Source organism: Drosophila grimshawi, unplaced genomic scaffold, assembly GCF_018153295.1.
Source record: "Drosophila grimshawi isolate 15287-2541.00 unplaced genomic scaffold, ASM1815329v1 contig_1148, whole genome shotgun sequence".
NCBI classification, from domain to species: domain Eukaryota; kingdom Metazoa; phylum Arthropoda; class Insecta; order Diptera; family Drosophilidae; genus Drosophila; species Drosophila grimshawi.
Window position 1 is genome coordinate 6723 of NW_025062646.1, and position 21227 is coordinate 27949.

Sequence of the window (21227 nt, forward strand, 5' to 3'; positions counted from 1 at the left end):
ATGCAGTAAGCAAACTCTTAAGCAAATGTCATAATCATCCCTAATTACTTTTAGACAAACTTTATTGTAGTTTTTTTTTATTATTTTTTATATAATTGTAATGCAGTTTTATATATATTTGTATGGATTTTTGGAAAGTATATGAGCTTCATAATTCATCTTATCTGAAATTCAGACACCATATCAAAATAATCGGTTGGAGCGGTCATAATAGTATACTTTTCATGAATACTCTATATTTCTAGTTATTGATTTGTATAACTATCGTTTTACAAGTTTTCATTAGGAAGACATTTAAATTTAATATTACTATGACAGCACTATGAAAATATAAAACATATAAAATCAAATCAAAAAAAAAACAAATCAGCTTAAACTTTCTGTAGGTGAATTTTCAATCTAAACTTTAAAACTTTGGTATTGGTTTTCTAAAAGATAGCTTCACAATTTTGGTTAACCTCAAAATGTAAAGAATTAAACCGTATTTTATTTCCAAATTTAAAGCTAGTAATTCAAGGACAGTTTAAAGCCCAACTATCTCCCCCTCCCTTATTAACACAAGAAGACTTTTAACTTGTTCAAGATGCTATTGTACTAGTGACACCGACATTTCTAATTTGTATATTTTCACATACTCGCCGTATATTTGTGAGTACAATCAGCATCAATTCGGAGATATTAACATTTTTATAGAACTATTAGAAAAAAAATTTAAATATTTTATTATAATTCAGCGCCGAAATTATTATCAGATTTTCAAAGTTAGCAATAACAATTCAAAAATGATAACAACATGATTTAAATATTTCTTTAGTACAGATTTGTTGATCAATAATTTGTTGTTTAGGTCCCATTTAAAAATTGTTTAATAACGAAACATGGAATTCTTACAAGTATATAACCAAAACCTAGATAAAGGCCTACATTTAAAAAGCTTTTCATGTGTAACTCTATTTAATTTCTAAATTTGAAACGAACGTTGCTCTATTGAGATATCATTTAAAAAAAACACATTATGATTGGCATGGTCACCAAAACAATAGAATATTTGAGGTAGCCACTTGAATTACAGCCATCCTCCTTGCAGCAATAGGTTTGGGTTTCCCAAATTTCTGTAAGCAAAAAAATTAATTATACTAATTGGAATACCATGCTGGCTTCAATATCCAGTAAAATACAAAAAAAAAAAAAATGATTCAGTTTATTAAACGCATATATATACATAAGCCAATAAACATACATAAGCAAATAAATTGTTTTCGAATATAAGCAATAATAAGCATTATCTACCTTTCTCGACGCATTCCGTTGCACAATCGCGTACAGTCGACAATTCGCTAACATATTTCTGAAAAATCACAGAGAGAAATCAAACATTTAAATTACGACTAATTTGTATTAATATTAATTTAATGCATGTTTATGGTTAATAGTAAAATACTAAAATTGTAATGTTTAACCGGCTACGAAATACTCTGATATCAGCTGATAACGGGCGACATGGTTATACGATATCGATTTTGTGGGGCGTAGCCACCATGACCAAGACATGTTATTACCAATCTTAACAAAATATCCCTACTATATTTTTTTCAACGTCTTGCACCCTTAGCTACAAAATCTATAAATCAAAATTTGACATCTTTACCTTTAAAATTTTGCGAGATCTATGGCTTTGTCAATTGACAATGATCGATTTTATCGTTTTGCTTGCACCTTAATGAAGGCAGCCCACTACTTTGAACACTTTGTCTAACGCGGGCACAGATGAATATATATTTCAAGTTTCAAGTGTATAAATTTAAGAATGTTTTGAAAAAATTATGCTCACACAGACGAACAGCATGACAAACTTTTCACAAAACCATTCATAGCCCGATTCCGCATATTGCAGCTATTTTATTTAGAATTCCAATGCTTATAGTTTTTTCCCCAACATTTTAGATATATCATTTGTAACTAGCGAGTAAAAGAAACCATTTTTATTTTCATTTCATTTTTGACCGATGAAAAAACTCTAGTGTAAGGATCAATTAAGATAGTTTTTAAACAGGAAAAGGAAGATTGACGAATATGGCTAGAGCGACTCAGTTATTGAAGCTGACATGTACACATATTGTGGGATCAGCGATGTCTCCAGTTTCATTTCGAAGCACCTTTTGGAATAATGGTATATAAAAACTTACATTTGTGGTTTTAACAAACACAACTATTGTGTTCGGAAAACTGGCAATTCACACTGAATGTGATTGTTTACTGTGATTTGCACGTGCTATTAGGTTTGCAAGAAAAGTGTACTATGAAATTGAGCGTCTTGTTATAATTGCTGCTAGAATTGAACTTTAGAAATGAATCGTTATACCTTAGAGATCTGTATAATAACTTAAAATAAACTATATAACATGCAACTTCAGATCTGGGCGGTGTTTAAACTATTTAATTAGCAACTTTATTTGTGACCGGAACAAAAAGTGCGGGTCTGACTTGCTCGAATCTCTAACTCGGACCCCTCAGTGAAGCTATCGATATTTACTAAGACTACAATGTTGGGTTTACATAAATTAGTAAGATTTAACAGAAATATGTAAAGTTGCGATAAATTGTCGAAATCAACAGCTGATCATTCAATATCAGTCACATTCAAATTAGTTAACGAATTCTTCAACTTTTCAGAAATTTAAGCATAAAATGTAAAAAAAAAACGCCATTATATGACTTATATGCATTTACTGTCTATTATGAAATAATAGTAATTAAATAATAAACAGCTTTCAAAAACATATGCAAGAATAATGAAATAAATATCATTATATAGGATGAAAACTGTTTAAAATATATGAAAACAAAATTAAATTCATCATACTATTTAAACCAAAATATTTTTATTTTTAAACCCTATGAACACCACAACAATAACGCACCTGCATCTCACTTGTTAGCACACATCCACATTAACCGAGACCAAGAGCCCCCAACCAACGCTATACACAACACGTGGCAGCCCTTTGTTATCCAATAAAGCACTTAACCTGCTTAATCGTCGACGAAACTAGGGGTGAAATGGCTCGAAAGTGGATGCAACGCAGAAGCAAAACCTTACAGAAAGTTCTTTGGCTCTGCTGATGGGCAGCACTTAACAATTTGGCGTACCATCTTCTCGGACTCATTTTGTTTTATGATCCCCACAGGCAGCAATCAACCCGTGTATGTGTTGACAAAGGGGGCTCATTATGCTATTCCACTAATGCGAGATGTGAAACATGATCCCATTGTGTGGCAATATTAGACTTATGGGAAAAGCGTGCATGTACATATATTACATAAGCGAGTACATATGTGAGAGCGACGTCCTAGTAGTACAAAAGTACACAGTTGGACATAGCTATGAGCTGATAAGAGCTACAAACACCAAATACTGAAGGTGAATTACTGCCAGCCTCCAATATTCACTGTTATCTCATCACCAGAGCAAAGTTCCGCCAACACCCATGCCAGCTGCTGTTTTCAGCTGCTTATACCGTGTAACCATTAGCAATGTGTAAAACAGGTAATTGAAGCATATACAACCCAAAATTACGGGGGTATCACAACCCAAGTCGCTTTGACTGCCTATCCTTTCGGCTCGGAGACTATTAAAATTTTTGAACATAAATATTCGCATTTTTAAAAGGAACAAGTTTTTGCAGCTTATCGGTAAAAACCTGAATAAAATTCGATTCCCTGTTGTAAAGAAAACCCTTTCGTTTCTGGGGGAATTAAGCACGCCTTAGAATAGAATTTTCACGCACTCTCGACTGGATTACTGATATTAATGAAAAAAAAAAGTTTTTATAAAATTTAATAACTTAACGGGCCTTTTTACATATATGTTTAATAGAAATGTGTTTAAATTACAAAGTAAATTGATTTGCCAGTCGAAAGTTTCAAAAGACCTGAATTCACGATGGAGTTTTCACATTCAGTGAGCACGGTACGCTGTCCGGTATATAGAATGGTCCGCTGCATAGGAGAATTTATTACCCCCTCTCAATCAAATGGAATTCCTTCCGTACACCAAATCCAAAGTGAAAGAATGCTTAATAGTTTAGTTCCTATGTATGTGCATTGATGTTGATGCACTTTAATATAGGCAAGCTTTCAACCAGAAAGAGCCGTGCAGCCGTCGAGCAAGTTTTCAATCCGACAGTTTCCATTTGCCTCATACACTGGAAATATGTGGCAAGTGGAATTTGTTGTAAAACGCCCACACAAACAAGTACCAATGAACTCTTGAATAAAATGGCACCCGTAACCCGCTCCATTCAGAATCGCAATTTAATATGATTGCCAAAAATGTCGAAAGCTGAGCTGCCTTTGGCCATGGCATAGACGTAATGCAATAAACTGATTTAGTTGTTGGCTGCACTTATCTGGTAACCACCAGCAATCAAAAATAGGTAGATTTACTTGAAGTTTTAAGAACTTTTGTATTTACAGAGTCTACGGCTGCCCAAATATACTCAAATAACTTTAAGCAGGTATGTATTTCATCGATGTTTGCCTAATTCAATATATCACTAACAAAAAGCTATTCCTTAAATAGTAGTTCTAACATTTAAAAGTCCTACATGTGTACCTTTCTTCATGGATAAAGGCGCTCTCACACTTAATAAGAAGTGATATAATGGCAAGTGATCCTTTTTGATATCTATATTGTCTTAGGAGTTTATGTTTATATTTAGCGCATTTAGTACATGCGTGAACATAATAATAAAATATTATCAATTACAATTCCAAAAGTATTTAATGACTACAGTCAAAAGAAGTCGCTCAAATTTTTCGAATATTCAAATTTGTTGGCCCTAATGACTCTCACCTTATTATTCAAAAAGTGTATTTCTAAAAACCAGGGTTTTTCTTTTCTTAATTTTAAGATTCACTTTTCTAAATTTTAGAAAGAAAAAAATTGTTCAATACTTAGGATGTATTTTTATAGCAAGCAAAGCAAAGTATTTTTTTAAGCAGAGAAACTCTAAAATTATCAACTTTGTTGCTTATATTTTTAATAAAAATTAGTGTTTTATTATTATATTATTACCGCATATACAAACAATTTAATTTTGGTTTATAAATTCATGTAATTTTAATTTTAAGAAAGTTTTCTGCGTCTTGAACTAAAATCGTCGTATTGCACATATCGATTCAAGGCAAGCCTTTCTAATTCTTAGAATTTTTCTTTTTTATTTGGAAATAATTTCTGACCAATTTAGGGCGATATGTTTCTGAATATACGGATATATTTAACGATTTACTCAAATTAAAACCGTCAATTTATTAGTGCTTTCAGTAGGCTTTGAGATATTACAAATTAAATTGAAAACATCGCCCACCATCATGCATACGAGTATAAACAAAGCAGACTTTTTTGCGCTTGTGCTGTGTAAGTTATTCGCCCTGGCTAGCTCGTTAAACCGCTGCTCTCCAGAGTACTGCAACTTTGCTGGTGAATGCGAAATAGTCGCGGGCAAGCCAAATTGCACATGCTATGAGGAAGCATTTCGCGGCAAATACTGTGAGCAAGTTAAGAATCTTTGCAATACAGACGAAAACACATGCACGCCAAAGGACTTTTGCGTTCCTTACGTGGGTCAGACAATCTGTAATTATCGGAGCCAAAGAACTGGATACGACATCGAGCGCATTGAGCACATCAAACCAATATGTAGTTACAATGTACGTGCCGTGTATGGGATCACGGAGAATATTGTTCTAAGTTTTGAGAAACTCGGCACTGATGACTTGCAGATAAAAATATCAACGCCCACATATATAATTGCGTATATGACACTCTCAGATCTGCCAGGGCCGAGAACATTACGCAGCCAGCATACAACCAACTTAACGGAAACTCTTCAAGAGCTAAGCATCCGAAGACATATGCATCTGCCGTATACAAACGCCCGTTATATTGTATTTAATGCTACGCATTTTACATTGGGTGCAAATCCATTAAGTGTGTCCATTAAGTCCTTGGGAAAGAATCCTCAATTGCTAGATCTGTCACTCAAAGTACATGTCGTGAAACCGATATCCGTATACTGCATTCCCGTAATAATGTTTAATAAAGGCATGTATGAACCCTGGCCGGTGAATGTCGCGCGCTTTACAAACATTCAAGCGATTGTAAAAAGCCGTTGTTTCCCTTCTAATGGATTAATAACCACCGTTTGGGCCATTTACAACATTGGGGAAAACTGTAAGAAGACTGCTGTGCAACTGGTCGTATCCAGTATTATCTTACGTTAAATCCCTCTCTTTACAGTTGCTTATTTAACCACAGATTACAGTAATCAGTTATTGTTTAAAATACCTCGATATACATTGTGGTACGATTATCTGCTAAGAGACTATCCCAATCTAATACTAACGGTGCGGATTAAGTTTAAGGAGCTTTACGGACCTTGGGTAATAGCAAGAGTAGGTATATGGAACAACACCTAGCAATAACTTAGCATAACAACAGTATTTTTTAGTGTTATATTAACGTGACAGCGCCTGCTGTAATTGCCGATATTTTAGGCGGCGATTACAGAGAAGTAAGTGACAAAAGTAAGTGGTTGCATCTTGATGGCTCAAGGAGTCGTGAGCCGGCTGTAAGTTTGCATGCCCCTCAGCAGCTAACGTATAGTTGGTTCTTAAGCTCTGAAGACGGAAATGACAAGACAACCCTTAGTTTCGAAAGTTCTAGTAAGTATTTATTATTAGAAAGCGTTGTTGTTTTATTAGGAGCTTTACAGGTTCGACGATTCAACTTCCGACTAAAAGTCTTAAGACAGACTCAACAAACATTATCACTTTGACGGTAATCAATAAATTTATAAGGAGCCGCAGCCATACTACCACCCAAGTTGTTCGGCTAGTCAGTGAAACAGAACCGATCTGGGTAGAGATTGAGTGCATAAAGAACTGCCAGCACAATTTTTACAGTGCCGGCTCTGTATTGCACTTGCGCGCTGTTTGCCACAACTGCACAAAGCCCGTCACCTACACCTGGACAGTAAATGGCGTCGATATGGAGGAAAAACAGCGCTTGGTGACTACACTTCCAACAGATTTGGTCGGCGAGCTTACGATCAAACTCAATATTGCGAATCGAGTTGGAACTGGACACAATGAGCTCAGATTGCAGAATTGGATGCCACCAACTGGCGGAAACTGTACAGCAACGCCTGAAACTGGCCTGGAATGCGTCACAATATTTTTTATACATTGCAGTAACTACATATCTATGAATAACCTGCCGATTTTGTATGTCATTAAGTTTGGAAGCATATATTCGGACATAACAAGTACAGGCCACAGTTTTCTTTACCTTACTGTTCTGCATAAATTAACTGTTGACATCTGTGTCACTGGCTTTCCCTGCGCACATACGACTGTCTCCATTACAGTTGAGCCCACGAATTTGCAAGGACCTGAGGTCGTTGAGACGGCGCTTTTGGATGGGAGAACTCAGAGGGCATTCTGCATACTTCAAAAGTTGTCAGAAACCCAGAATAACGTACATGATGTGTTAAAATACTTTAAAACTATAGAAACGGATAGAACGCATACATTTTTGGAAATGATAAATACGCTGGAAATATGCCATAATTATATTTCAGCTGTGCCGGTGGTAGATAGCTTGGAGGTTTTAGTTGTTTTATATATGTTAAAGAGAGTAGAATTTACTTTAGATTATATCAGACAGGATACCGAAATATTAGATATGTCACTGGAGTCCTGTCTCAAACTGGGCAAGGGAATAACCAATATCATCGAATATTGCTTGAAGGAGAACAAGGGAATAACACAACAAAATTATCCTCTGTGGGATTTCGACGGCCCGTTTGACGAAAAGTTTGTCAATTGGACCCGTTTCGATAAGGAAATAACATTACGCGTTAGCAGGTATTTAAACACAGTCAGCTTAATCTTCAAAATCTGGAATATAATTGGCGAGGAATCAACTCGCTACATTCAACCGGAGGAGCCCTACGAATATGCCACACAACATGTTAGTTATATGGTGCAAATGCATGAATCCTATGACCATATCATATACACTTCCAATTCCACGTACTGCACTATAGAAGTACCTCTTCCATCAGTGGAGGCTCATCGCTGGATGCTTAGGACCAACGATCTCCTGCTACATACTTGGTGCTTCGATTATAATATGTTCTGGTGGGCACCCGAAGCTTGGTCCCCATCTAACGCTGTTTTGGCTGTCAACATTTTTGGCCGCAATCGACCCAGCAATCTCCGACTTAGGTCAAAGCAATGGTATAAATTGAATCTACGTCGTAACGAATATCAGAACATCCGTCTCTTCGAACACTCCGATGAAATACATAACAATATGTTAATATACAAAGTAAAGTTGCAGGGCCCAGTTAACATGCTGGTAAAGTTTATGAACAGCACGGCAGTACTGCGGGTACTAGTTACAATGAATGTGGAGCCCACGCTGATTAATCTGCACGACAAGAGCTGCTTTGTGCCCAAAGGTAGTCATGAGACTAATATTATTTTAAAAAATCGGTGTTCTGGCGAGGGCTTTGCTTACATAGCGGTATATAAGGCGAACTCATTCGATACTGCAACCGCCAAGTACCATTATCGCCTCAGTGCACAGGAGTGTTTAGTGTGGGGTATGCGCGATGGTAATCCGCACTGGTTGAAGAAAGGATGTTATCCACAAAACTTACAACAGACTCCAAACACCTTTCAATGCGACAATGATCATCTGTCCATATTTACTTCAAAAGAGTACGCAATCAGGCCATTTCCCATACAAAAAATACGAAACTATGCCATTGAAGACTCTCTTAATGTGGTCTGCGTGTTATTTAACTGCTTTGTGGTTTTAAGCGCCATTACCCTGCTGCTACTGGCCACACGACGTTTGCACCGGAAAAAAATGAATTTGATACGTGTCATTAAATTTGATCGGGATGAGGTGGACCCAAGTACTGAAAATGTGATCGTGCATATGCGCACGGCTGGCACTTTATTAGGGAAGACTACAGCGAATATTAAATTGGTGTTTAAATCGAATCTGGGGCGCTACAAGATCATTATATATCAGAACCCGATAGATCCAAATCTGGTATTAAATACGTCATGCATGATACGTGTTAGCGACCGGAAAGTGGAGTTGCCATGCGAACTGACTATTAGCCATGATATATCGGGCAGGTATCCAACCTGGTACTGTCGGGACATCCAAGTGGACGATCTGCGGCGCGATCTAAGCTATACATTTCCCTTACATATGTGGTTAAAGCGTGGACAGAAGATTCGAGTCTCTTGCCTAGCAGCAGATAAAAAACAATTGGCCAAAAATCAAATATATCACATGACGAAAGCCAAGGGTTTCAAAAAGTTTATATTAGGGTTTCGGTTCTATAGCAAGTTCTACTATACCAACTGGTTTATGATGCAACCCATTTTGGGACCGTGGCGCTTCAGCGATGACTCCTGCAACAGTTACGAGCGCACATGCATTTGGATATGCAAAACAGTTCTTACTATAACCATTGTGTTTTGCTATTACAGAAACACCTCATTTTTAAATTATTTCGACTATGAACAACCGCTTACGATTCTGAGCTTCTCCGAATTTTTAGCAATATCAATTGGCTGCTATATTGCTGTCCTAATTTTTGAATTCTGCCTTCTTCATTTGGTACGTTTATAAATGTATTCAATTATTTGCTCTATTAAATATAAATGTTAGCAATAAACAATGATCCTATTTTTATACACTGCACCCATTGAAAATGGGTAAAAATAGTACTATGACAATGGCAACTCCGACCCCATAAGCTATATATGCATATTCTCAGTTATAATCAAAAGTCGAGCTGAACTAGAAATGTCCGTCCGCCTGTGTGAACTGTTTTGGATACTCTTCACATTGGAGTCTTGAAAAATATACTTGTCTGTGCCCTCATATACAAATATACTTGTCTGTGCCCTCATCGCAAAATGTGTATAAATTGTGGTGATTCGTCCATTAGGAGACAACAAAATCGGTAAAACCAGAATTTCGTCAGCCACACCCACCTCCGACGTCCACACCTTCCCCCATATCGCTAAAAGCGATCTATCTGAAAATGTAAATCGATAAAACCTTATATATCACACAATTTGAGAACGGGGGTCACCAAATTTGAAGTGTAGACTGCTAGGAAAACCTTTAAGAGGCGTGAAAACAAAAGTGTGTCAAATATGTACTAGCTAGGCAAGAATACATGTATACTTTTCAACCAATTTAAAAGGACAGCAGTCCAAGTCATTATAAAAATGTTCATATTGTAACCAAACTATATTGAGATAATCAATGATGTATTTATATGGGCGATACATTGCATCCATTAAGCCCGAACCTCGTTGTCAAGGGATCTTGATAGGTTCATCAGTTTAAATAGGAGAATGGTCAATCGTATTTCGTAAAATGACATGCGATTATATATTTGGTATAATCGCTTCTATTGATCAACCATACTTTTCGAAGATAACAAATTATTGAGAATATCAATTTGAGTATTTAGGATAGCCCCAATTGTATAAATTCGTTCCTGTTGCTGTCTAGATTGTTCATGTTCCAAAACCAAATCAGTCTGCGCCATCCTTTTCTCTGTCTCGAAAGTATGGAAACCTTCTGTTCGATTTTTATATTTATCAAGGTAATCCAGATGCTTCTGAATATTTTCCTTAACAGTGCGATTGTGACGATGATAGTATTTGCGAAAAATTCGAAACCTTTGCCACCACTGAATATAAAAAGCAAACTCGACGTACAAAAATTGGAAAATGCTTATATGGCGTTCATATCGAGTATCCCTCTGATCCTTGGCAGTTGAGAAGTAGTCGTTGATAAGCGATACAAAAACATTAACTAGCATTACAGCAATAACGAATACCAGAATCGTAAACATGATAATTCCGAGAATCTTTCCACCATAAAATAGATCTTTTGGATGGACACCAACACTAAATCCGAAGGAGAAGCACATGCAAGTGACGATGCTCTTGGTCAGTCGATAAAAAAAGTAGCTATTGTTGCCATTTATGGTTGACGCCGCCATTGCAAAGCCCAATATAAATATGCATATTACGATTAGAATGGTCGCCACAGCTCTCCACGCGAGCTTAATTGTGTACGTGAAGAGTTGAAAGACTGTCGAGAATTGCAACACCTTCCACAACCTCAAGGTTGTTATACAGATAAGAAAACCAATCATCACTCTGATTAGCACGTGCAAGCGAGATGCATGTTTCAGTTTAACGAAGTCCATTTTGCTGTCACCTTCAATGTTCTCCAGAACCCTCGATACTATACCTTCACGAATGCAAATAAGTGCTAACAAAATTGTATTGAGCAGAAATATGCCTACATCCACTTTGTTCCACGTGCTGTGAATTTCGCTTGGCTCGAACCACAACTTCACTGTAAGTGCTTTGAAAAACTGGAGAAAAACGATGGCATAAACCATACTCAAGGCTATCGCCGCATTTGACAGCTGGCTCATATTTTCCAGCAGCTTCACGCTCTCCACTTTTAGATGATTAATAGTGCTGCCAAAGGGTGTCTGTTCCACACGCATTGTGCACACACTTAAAATGTTTGCGTCAGTGTTGTATAGCGCAAAGTCCATAAAGAGTACTGAAGTGTTGTAATTAAGCCACTTGCTCTTACTAAGGTATTCCAGAATCCTAAGACTATTTTGACGACTCCTAGCAAGTAGTACCTCATATCCCATTAACTCAGGATAATTACGGAAAAACCCCTTATGAACGAAATCCATCAAAAAATCGTCCGAAGTTGCAGGGCTTCTAGGCAACCAAGGCCCGTAGATACGCCAATAAATCTTAGAGTAGGGTAACTCTAAAAACGGCGACTTCCATTCAGGCATATATGACTCTTTGGAGAACGACGGTTCACTCAGTCTGTAATGTTGAGCTGTCAGACGGAGTTGGCGTAGCCGCACAACTCCTAGCATAAATGTTTGCTCGCCGTGCACCCACACTGATAGGCCAGATTGACGATCGGCCGGATGAAATGCATTTAACAGTGACGACGTGATGAAAGCGTAGGCATCGGAAATATCGTAAACCTCATACAAGCCATAGTATATGGTGTGATTATCACGGAAGAGTCGGTAAATGTTATCCTTAGTGTGATACGTATACGGATCGCATGCTACCAATACCATGAACACCACAAAAACAAAGTATCTGCCATATAGCCAAAGGTCATGGATAATTTTTTTGTACTTGCAATTTGTGTTCTCGTCACGGTGGCTTTCCGTAATATATAGATGAGCACGTAAGCTTCGTACTCGCAACTTTAAATAATCGAGCCGACTTTGATGGGTGGCCTCCTTTTCCGTAGAGAACTTGCTCTGCTTCGTAGGCCAACAGGAGGCGTCTATTGAAAGCAATGCAAACTTGATAGGATCTCCGATGAGATAGTGAATCATAAACACCAAAAACAGAGTTACTAGCATCGATCTGAATTTCCCCATTGAATGATAAAGTCCCGAAAATACCGCAATCGCCATCATGGACACTATTATTGTGAACACTGTCGTCCAAAGTAAAAAGTCATGACTTTTCGTGCTTGCCGCATTCAGCATCTTGTCTTTTTTTGTTTCAGCTGTAAGAATTTTTTATATTTTTGACATAACCAGATATGAGTTTCTGACTTAGGATCAGCAGCAAACTAGCCGAATGCTGGTTTGAAAACTATATCGACATATAATTTTATCGACAAATACTATTCACACACATAACTGTAAGAATGGTGTACTCAAAAGTAGTTTTACAAGAATTTTTAATTAAATACTACTGTGCATTATAAAAATTTGCTTACACTCAGAAAAAAACGTTGCGGTAAAATGAAAATCGACTGGGAAAATTGCCTTGACTATTTTGACGACCCCTTCCAGCGACGACTCCAAACCAATATTTTTGGAAAAAATCCTTTCCAATAAACATCCTGCAAGTAAAACAGATATTTTTAAAATCTAAAAACGACTGTACTTTGAAATTTAGAAAAGAAAAACCCTCGCTTGTAGAAATATACTTTCTGAATAATAAGTGAGTTCCCCTGGGATCAAAAGTATGGCGAATCCTCTTTACTCTATTAAGTAATTTCTTCAACAAGTATATGGATTATGGTTGTGGTTGTTAGTAATCTATGCTTTAATTTCGGTGCTCTACCACTAAATAAAAAATACACAATATACATGAACGATTTTAGTGTGTCCAACTTAAGATACATCAAAGTGTTATCGATTTGCCCGCCCTCCTATGGGCTTGGCACCAGAATCTTAACACCCTGTCTGACGCAGACATGAACGAGTACACATCATTTTTTAGTTTCACTCTGCCCTAATGAACAAAGAGCCTCAATGCCATAGTTTTTCGCACTCTCTATTTAAAATGTGTGCAGTCAGGCATTTGCCTATTTTCTGTGTGAGAATAAATCGTTTTAAGTGCGACTACTGAATCCTTTTATGTATGCGAGGAGTAGTTTTACGTATATGCTTTTGACACGAAATGTTAAACGAATTGAAAGAGGCAGCTCCGATCCCCATAATCTTGTTTCTCAATTTTGAAAACATTTTGATGGAAATTATCCATCTCTTTTGATATAAAGTTGTGTAAATTCACCAACAAACAAGTCAAAAGGAAGCATTTTTGACCCCACAAGAGTCATGTCTTCCTGTCCGTTCGTTATACGGATGGAACCGTCTGAACCCATCTTCAATTCGTAAAGTGTCCAACTCTGGCCAGCAGCAAAAACCATTAAAATTGCATAGCTGCTGCAGACGATGACGTGAAGAAGCCACGTAACCGAAAATTCCGCGCCATAAATCACGTGTAAACATTTCAGGCTTTGTTGCCTAGATAAAAAAAGCCTGACTCCGGAAAAAATACGAAAAAAAAGAAAAGGCTATGCCACAGAATGGTTGCGTAACTGACAGGCGCAGGCAATAAAACCTAAAAGCGGCTACGACCTCGGGCAAGTGGCCTGAGACGAAAAAACCTTCGACACAAATCAACAGTGGCCAAATTGGACGTCAACATACCTTTGATTGCAGAGTATATGTGTGAGTGCGTCCGTCCGTTTGTGTGTGTGTGCGTCTGTGTGTGTGTCATGTGAGCGTGTGTGTGTGTGTGTATGTATGGATGACGGACACTTGAAGAAAACGAGGTGAGAGCGAATCAAAGGGCACAGTGAGGCAGGCAGGCACCCAGTTACCAGATATGTAGAACATTTCAAAATACCTACGATCCAGGCCACATTTTAATACATAGTTGAGCTATCCGCAAAGCACAACAAACATGTTCTGACCGATATGCACTTGTGTACTTCAAACGAATCATTTGAACCATGTTGGCTTACAGTACAGATTTCGACAAAACATGCCAACATGTGACTCACAAGTGTGGAAAGTGTGTTCTCGACATTCCAAAAAAGGTACACTGAAAGTGACTTGAATGGGGGAAGTGGTAGACAATCGACCTCAACCCCCGGCAAGCCAACAGAGAGACAGAGAGAAAGAGAGAGAGAGAGAGAGAGAGAGAGAGAGAGAGAGAGAGATGGTCATATCTTGTCATGGCTCTTGATTTAAGATTTAAAGTGCTCGTATAGGGCAACTAGACAACTGACATTTTCAATGGCCGCTACGAACATTTGCGCACCATGCAAAACGAAATAGGTTGTGTGTGCTGCAAATCGGTAAATGTGTGCGTTCATTTTTGAGGCAGACAGCTGGCGTTAAAACGGTTTACTTTTCGACAATTTTTTATTTATTTTTTGTTTTGGTTAAATTGAGCCCAAGCGCTGTGAGCTGTTTCGCATTTCGCGTTTTTATGTACTATCTGTGGGAAAAGCTTTTTGCTGGCTTCTGGTTGCCTTTAGGAGGTGTTTTGAGCGCATTTATCAATTCAATCTCACTCATGTTCACCACTTTGTACAGCGACAAACTTAAAACGCGCCAGCTGTGGATTTTGGAACAACGAGGGGAAAAACAGGCCGTCAAAACTAAAATAAAACATTTGCATGTAAATTTTACAACAATTATGTGAAGTGTGTGTTAAAATAATTGTTGTCTGGTTCGCACTGCCAAATGTACTTGTTTTATCGCATTTATACGTAGATTCCATTTTTTATTATGATATAATCAGCTTACAATTACGACTATAAATCCAATTTGCTCTAGTTATGTGCTTGCCAGAAAGATATCAAATAGTTTATGTTTTCTCGCAATAAATTGCAACTTGTACACATGTGGGCTTTATTGCCAGCATTCGCGTGTATCATATAGATATCATATAGATACACATATATGCATATAAATTCTGAGTGTGTGTTTAATCTAATAAAAGAAAACACAGCAAACTTCGCTATAAATGAAGCTATATATAAAATACGTCCTCTGCTTTGGTAACAAAAAAGCACTGTTAAAATATAGCATCTGTGCATAAATATAATAAATATAAAATAAAAAAACTTACAATGCTACTCGCTAAACTTGGAACAAAGATAATGATCAAATCTACATTTAGAAGTATTGTTTAACCCCAGCGAAAGCTACGAAACTTTCACTGCTTTATTTTGAAAAATGTATTTGCGATAAATTTAAAAACTCTAATTCTTTTTGTGAATCATTTTATAGATATCCCATCGTTAAAAGTTTACTTAACCTCAACCTTACTTGATTGTATGTGTGCAAATAAGATTGGCACCATTTTTAAGCTATAGTTTAAGTATATATTTTATTATTTTGCAAAACATATGTGTGCACTATTATTTACATTTGTGTTGAATCTGTTACTCACTAAAATTATCTCCCAAGTTTTTGCGTAGAGCCATTTTAATTTGCCATGCTCACAGCTTTTTAGGGGGACGCAGCTGCTTTAGCTCGCCTGCTTGTACCTTGTGACAGGCAGGCAGGCTTTGTTTCCTTTTTGTATGCTGGGTGTTCAGCATCATTTTTCATTATGTATTTTTTTACCGTATTGCAATCTTCGTTATGTGCACAACAACACGTACAATACATTTTATTGCTGATGTATGTGTCTGCAAATTAGACAGATTCCTGGTCATAATTTATGCTATTCTCTGCCAGTCGGTGCTGGCTGGCTGTATTCAATGGGCTGACAAAGTGGCTTTGACACGCCATAACTTAACCGCACAGGCTGCCACGTTCTGTCTCGAAACCCTTCATCAATGACAGTTTATCAGTACATCTGCACAAAGTCCCTCAAACGAAAAGGAAAAAGCTTCAACTTGACGCACCAATCGAAAAAAGCCGTTTGTCATTTCTGCCATGATAGCCTAAGCTCTTATGTAACATGCAAGTAATTAAAAATGTGAAAAGAAAAAGTCGCATGATATAAATGCAAAGCCATTTTCTGCCATGAAGAACACTTTTCCACATTTTCAACGAAATAAAATGTATATTAACTGTGAAAATAGAGCATATTTTATATTAGTGACAAATTATATATTTTATTGTGGCAAGTGACAATATTTCCCTGATGAAGTTAATACTTGGCAGCTGAATTAGAGTCAAAACGCTCCATTAAACCAATATTGCCCGCAAAATAAGTAGTAAGAGTCAGTCAAGTTCCAAAAGAAGAACTCGTGAAAAATACTATATTATGCAAGCCTTTGTAGACCGGGGCTCAACTCCTCACAACTAAATGAATTAATTTAAAATAAAATTCAGTTAGTGGGGAGGAGCTATAAAGGCGTAGAATATACCCATTTAGCCTTGGGTTCTTCCATTGGAAACAGAGCATAGTCTGTTTATATTATTGTGGTTGACACAACTTTTTTAGCTACAAATTTGTACAAATTTGATACTTTTCTTTGAGTCGCTTGCTTGAGAGAATAAGAGAAAAATAAATTACGTAGCGCAACTTTGAGTTTACTCCTATTTCAATTCTACTTTGTCGTCACGTGATCAAAATTTACATATAGACGATATTTTGTAATTTTTGTAATTTTGTTTTATTTTTGTGTACCCTGTACCCTTTTAAAAATCGATAAAGGGTATGAAGTTGTGCAAATTGACATTGCTACACGCCGAAGGAAGCATCTCCGTCACCAGAGAGGAAATATTTTCTTGATCAGCAGCAAAAGCAAAAGCCGAGTTGATGTAGCCAATTTTGTCTGTTTGACTGACTGAACGCGCCGACATCAGTGACTCGAAGAGTTAGAGACTCAGATCAAGTCAATTAATATTAATATTATCAATAGCAGTAGCGAAATAATTTTAACTATGAAACAATGCAAAATGAGAATTGAGTGACGTCATATAGATATATATTTTCTACGAGTACGAATAATGATAGATGATGACTTGTGTACAGATTATCTCCTAGTCGACCCCTCTCGACTGGAGCACTCTTGCTTGTTTTGTATTTGAGTACGTGCTGGAGCCTAAAACAAACAAGCTTCAACAATGGCGGCATTGTTTGTCCAACTCAGATGCCACGTATTTGTATGTATGTATATATATATATATATATATATATATATATATATATATATATGTGTGTGTGTGTGTGTGTGTGTGTGTGCGTTCGCTCGTGTTCATGTGTGAACGACCTTATGCCCTGCATTTTATAATTGTAAATGGCAAAGTAAGGCAGAAATATTGTATGCAAAAGCAAGTCAGATCATCCATCTTGCAGCTAGCTTTAAATGTAAATCCTACAAGATGAGCAGATTGCCGGCAGTCGGCGCCAACCAACAGCCGACTAGCATAAAACTAATCATAAGCCCTGTCACAGCAACACAATAGCAGTCGCCCAACCACAATGCCACATGCCGAGGCTCAGGCGCAGCTGTCAGCACGACCATAACAGCTCCCAGAAACCCTTCAACTTTTATATAACAACGATAAGAGGGCGCCGGCTGCTACTACGCTCTAATCGTAATCGTCAGTGCCTTGTCCTTATGTGTGTATTTTGCCTGCTTCTAATATGTAAACAACACTTTCTATGCCCTTGCGAGAGATATGATAATTTAGTGCGTACATGTACAATCGTTATTTTATTTATTTAATCTCGACTAACATCAGTCGCAACAGACAAAAAATAAATCCAACTAAGTTAAATTCAAAATACAACTTAATATTTAAATTTAAAAAAAGAAAACATTTATAAGATTTCTGTGGGTATTTCAAAATTGCAAACAACATTTTTTAAGCACTTGCGAAAGATATGATAATTTAGTGAGTATATTTAAAATATTTATTTTATTTATTCAATATCGACCAATATCACAGAAAGATAAAAAAAAACATAACAAAACAAAGTAAAATAAATTAAATTGAATTAAATATAAAATTTAATATTTATGCATTTCAAATAAAAACTTTTAAAAATCAAAAGATTTTATAGGGTTCTTGGCGGATTTTTAAAATTGATCTAAAATTTGTTTTCATGGGATAACTCCGAAACATGATATGATAATTTTGTGACTATTTTGTTTATTTAATGTACATGGTCTGATACAAAATTGTTAGGATAAAAGATATTATGTTTTCAAAACATAACATTTTTAAGCTTATATATGAAAGGGTGTAATTTCTTCGACTTGCCAAGGAATCCTTTTGTTTTTTGTTTTACTTCACAATACTTTAATTTTACTTTTTGGAGCATCACCTTACATTCCTTGCCACCCATCAGTTTAAGGCTAGCTTAAATTATGTTGCTTATTAATTAGCCACTTTGCAGTAAATGTCGAAATGAATGGCAACTATCAAGAACAAACTGCAAGGCTTTAAATAAGGGACAGAATGTATAAGGCTATAAGTAAAAGCATTGTATAGTACGTGGGTTAAGGAAACGAGCCCTTTTAAAATGCAGTCATTAATCTTTAGACCCCCTCGAATAACAATCGGGCTAATAACAACATTTTACGATATACTCAGAGAAAAAAGGAAATTGTTAAAAAGGATTTCATTAAGTTGTGGTAAAGTACGTAAAGGGCAGGACCCGGCATCTGTGACCTTATAAAATATATATATTCTATACATATAAATATATATATTCATACTAAAACTAGTTTTTTATGTACATATATGATATTGTATGAGTAATAATCAAATTTAATATTTTATCTTATATGTAAGTATATTTTTTAATTTGGCTTATTTTCAATAAGCTTAAGTGTAGGCTTTCATCTACTACACTTGCCACTGTGCATTAGTTTGAGGCAATTTGCAGGCAGCTGTGTGTGGCAAATAGCTGTTAAATATTTAATTATTACCAAAGCAAACAAACGGACAATCCCTTAAGTGGCTGGGATTCTGCTGGTGCCATTCTGACTAGACACCCGGGAGAGTCACGAGCACACATTGCGAGTAAATTTATGGGTAAATTGTGCACACAGTCCCAAGCACACTCACACACTAAAATACGCACACACACACATCTACCACAGATATACATTACGGCAATCCGGCAAGATATCACTTACTTCCACACAAGACCGCAAAGGATAAGGTATAAATAATTTGCATAAAATATATATATTTCCAAATAGCATATTCTATGTGTAAGCAGAAAGGCTTTGAAGTAATTATCTATTAATGATTACTACTAATTGGTAATAATAATTACTAACGCTAATTTGCTTTACATTATTCATTTTTATTTAATTTACTTCTTGATTCTTGATTCTAGTTTGTGTTTTCAATTTCCCAAATACGTTTTTCCTAAAACCTTATCTTTTCCACAAGCTAGTTGGTTTGTAACGTAAACGTGTAAATAAATGTCGGTCTGCTGGTGTAAACACGTCAATCTCAATGACTTGAAGAGCATAAGCATATATAAATGGAACACAAATTTGCGTATGATATTTGCAAATCACATTTATTAATTTCTTTTATAATTACACACATCAATGCAAGAGTCTTTTTCGTTTGCCACACAGACTAAAAGGTACATATGTATTCTTAGATATTTATTTATATATATATATATATATATGTGTCCATGACCATGAGACAATGGCCTTCTCTGATTTAACATCTCTGACATGTCGTTTCTATGCGTAATGAAGATGCCTCGAAATAATATTAAACAATGGCAGGCTTCTTGATGCGACAATAATCTTATCTACTAGCTTAACTTAAAAATATTAAATTAAAAAATAAGTTCACAATTAATAAGTAATACAAGTGAGATCGTGGGAGGTGAGTGTTGCTAGGCTCGTGCTTCGAAAATGATTGTCATTAATTTTAATATAAATAAAACCTTTAAAATGTGATGAATCTGGCTCTAAGACTGCGTGAGAAAAGGCTCGGAGCTGAATTTCTAAGGTGGTTCATGGACGCGAGAATGGATGCCAGCAATTTATCCTAATCTATCTATCTAACCTCAAAGTTGTTGCAAATATACATGTATATGTTGTATGGATTTGCACAGTGATGTATTTTTAGCAATTTGCCAGATCGAGAATGGTATGCAAACTCGGAATGATAAAATGAACTTGGCAAGATTTCAGCTAACTGCTATAAGAAAACTTACCACGCAGAATTTCTCGCTCTTCTTGGTACATTCCTTCAGATAGAGATGCTCAATCTCCTTGGAGTAGTTCGTACAGGGAGTTATGGATCCCACGCCCTCGTTGTACTGTCCGCACATGTGGCACTTGAGACCATCGACCAGTCCAAAGCTGCTGCTGCAAAACAAAATGGCGGCCAACAAGAGAACCACCCATTGCGGACCAGGAACTGCAGATGCTGCCGTCCGGCTGGCCTGAAAGGCCTCCATAGTTGATGCGACCTTGGCAACAGATACGGCTTTCGTTGTCATTGCTTTTTGGTTAGCGTGCGACATTTTCATATGAGCTGCAACCTTTGACACGGACACCAGATGCACACGGCAAAAAACACGCCCAATCACGAAAATTGCAATTTTGCTATTTTCACTCGTTTTGTTGTATTTTTTATTTATTTTTTGTTTGTTTTTGTTTTTGTTTTGTTTGGTAGAGGGTCCTTTGTTGTCTTGTCGCCTATCTTGTTTTTAGTTTTAGCTTTTAGTTCTTTGATTTTATGTTTTTACAAAGTTTATTTTCAACTTTTTTTTGGTTAGTGTTTATGACCTTTAAGTAAAATGGTTTATAATCTGTGTTGAATACAGTACTTAAACCAGCTAATAAACAACAT

General features: G+C 36.5%; 1 protein-coding gene and 1 long non-coding RNA gene across 2 annotated transcripts; one reads left to right on the forward strand and one right to left on the reverse strand.

Moving 5' to 3' along the window:
* Nucleotides 1-819: 819 nt before the first annotated feature.
* Nucleotides 820-21144, reverse strand: LOC6570029. Its single transcript, XM_001996146.3, has 3 exons — nt 20587-21144; nt 1291-1348; nt 820-1112 (listed from the first exon to the last, which is right to left on the reverse strand). Exons 1-3 carry the CDS (start codon nt 20902-20904, stop codon nt 1000-1002), a joined length of 489 nt encoding a protein of 162 aa, XP_001996182.2. The 5' UTR covers nt 20905-21144; the 3' UTR covers nt 820-999.
* Nucleotides 6357-6932, forward strand: LOC122322380. The gene is made up of 3 exons (XR_006246541.1): nt 6357-6456; nt 6513-6726; nt 6777-6932. It is a non-coding gene; the product is annotated as an uncharacterized LOC122322380 (long non-coding RNA).
* Nucleotides 21145-21227: the final 83 nt, after the last annotated feature.

Coding starts and splice junctions, on each gene's coding strand:
- LOC6570029 (XM_001996146.3), bottom strand. CDS start 20,904: ATGAAAATGTCGCACGCTAACCAAAAAGCAATGACAACGAAAGCCGTA. Junction 1,349..20,586: donor AGAGCGAGAAATTCTGCGTG/GTAAGTTTTCTT, acceptor GTGATTTTTCAG/AAATATGTTAGCGAATTGTC. Junction 1,113..1,290: donor AACGGAATGCGTCGAGAAAG/GTAGATAATGCT, acceptor TTTTGCTTACAG/AAATTTGGGAAACCCAAACC.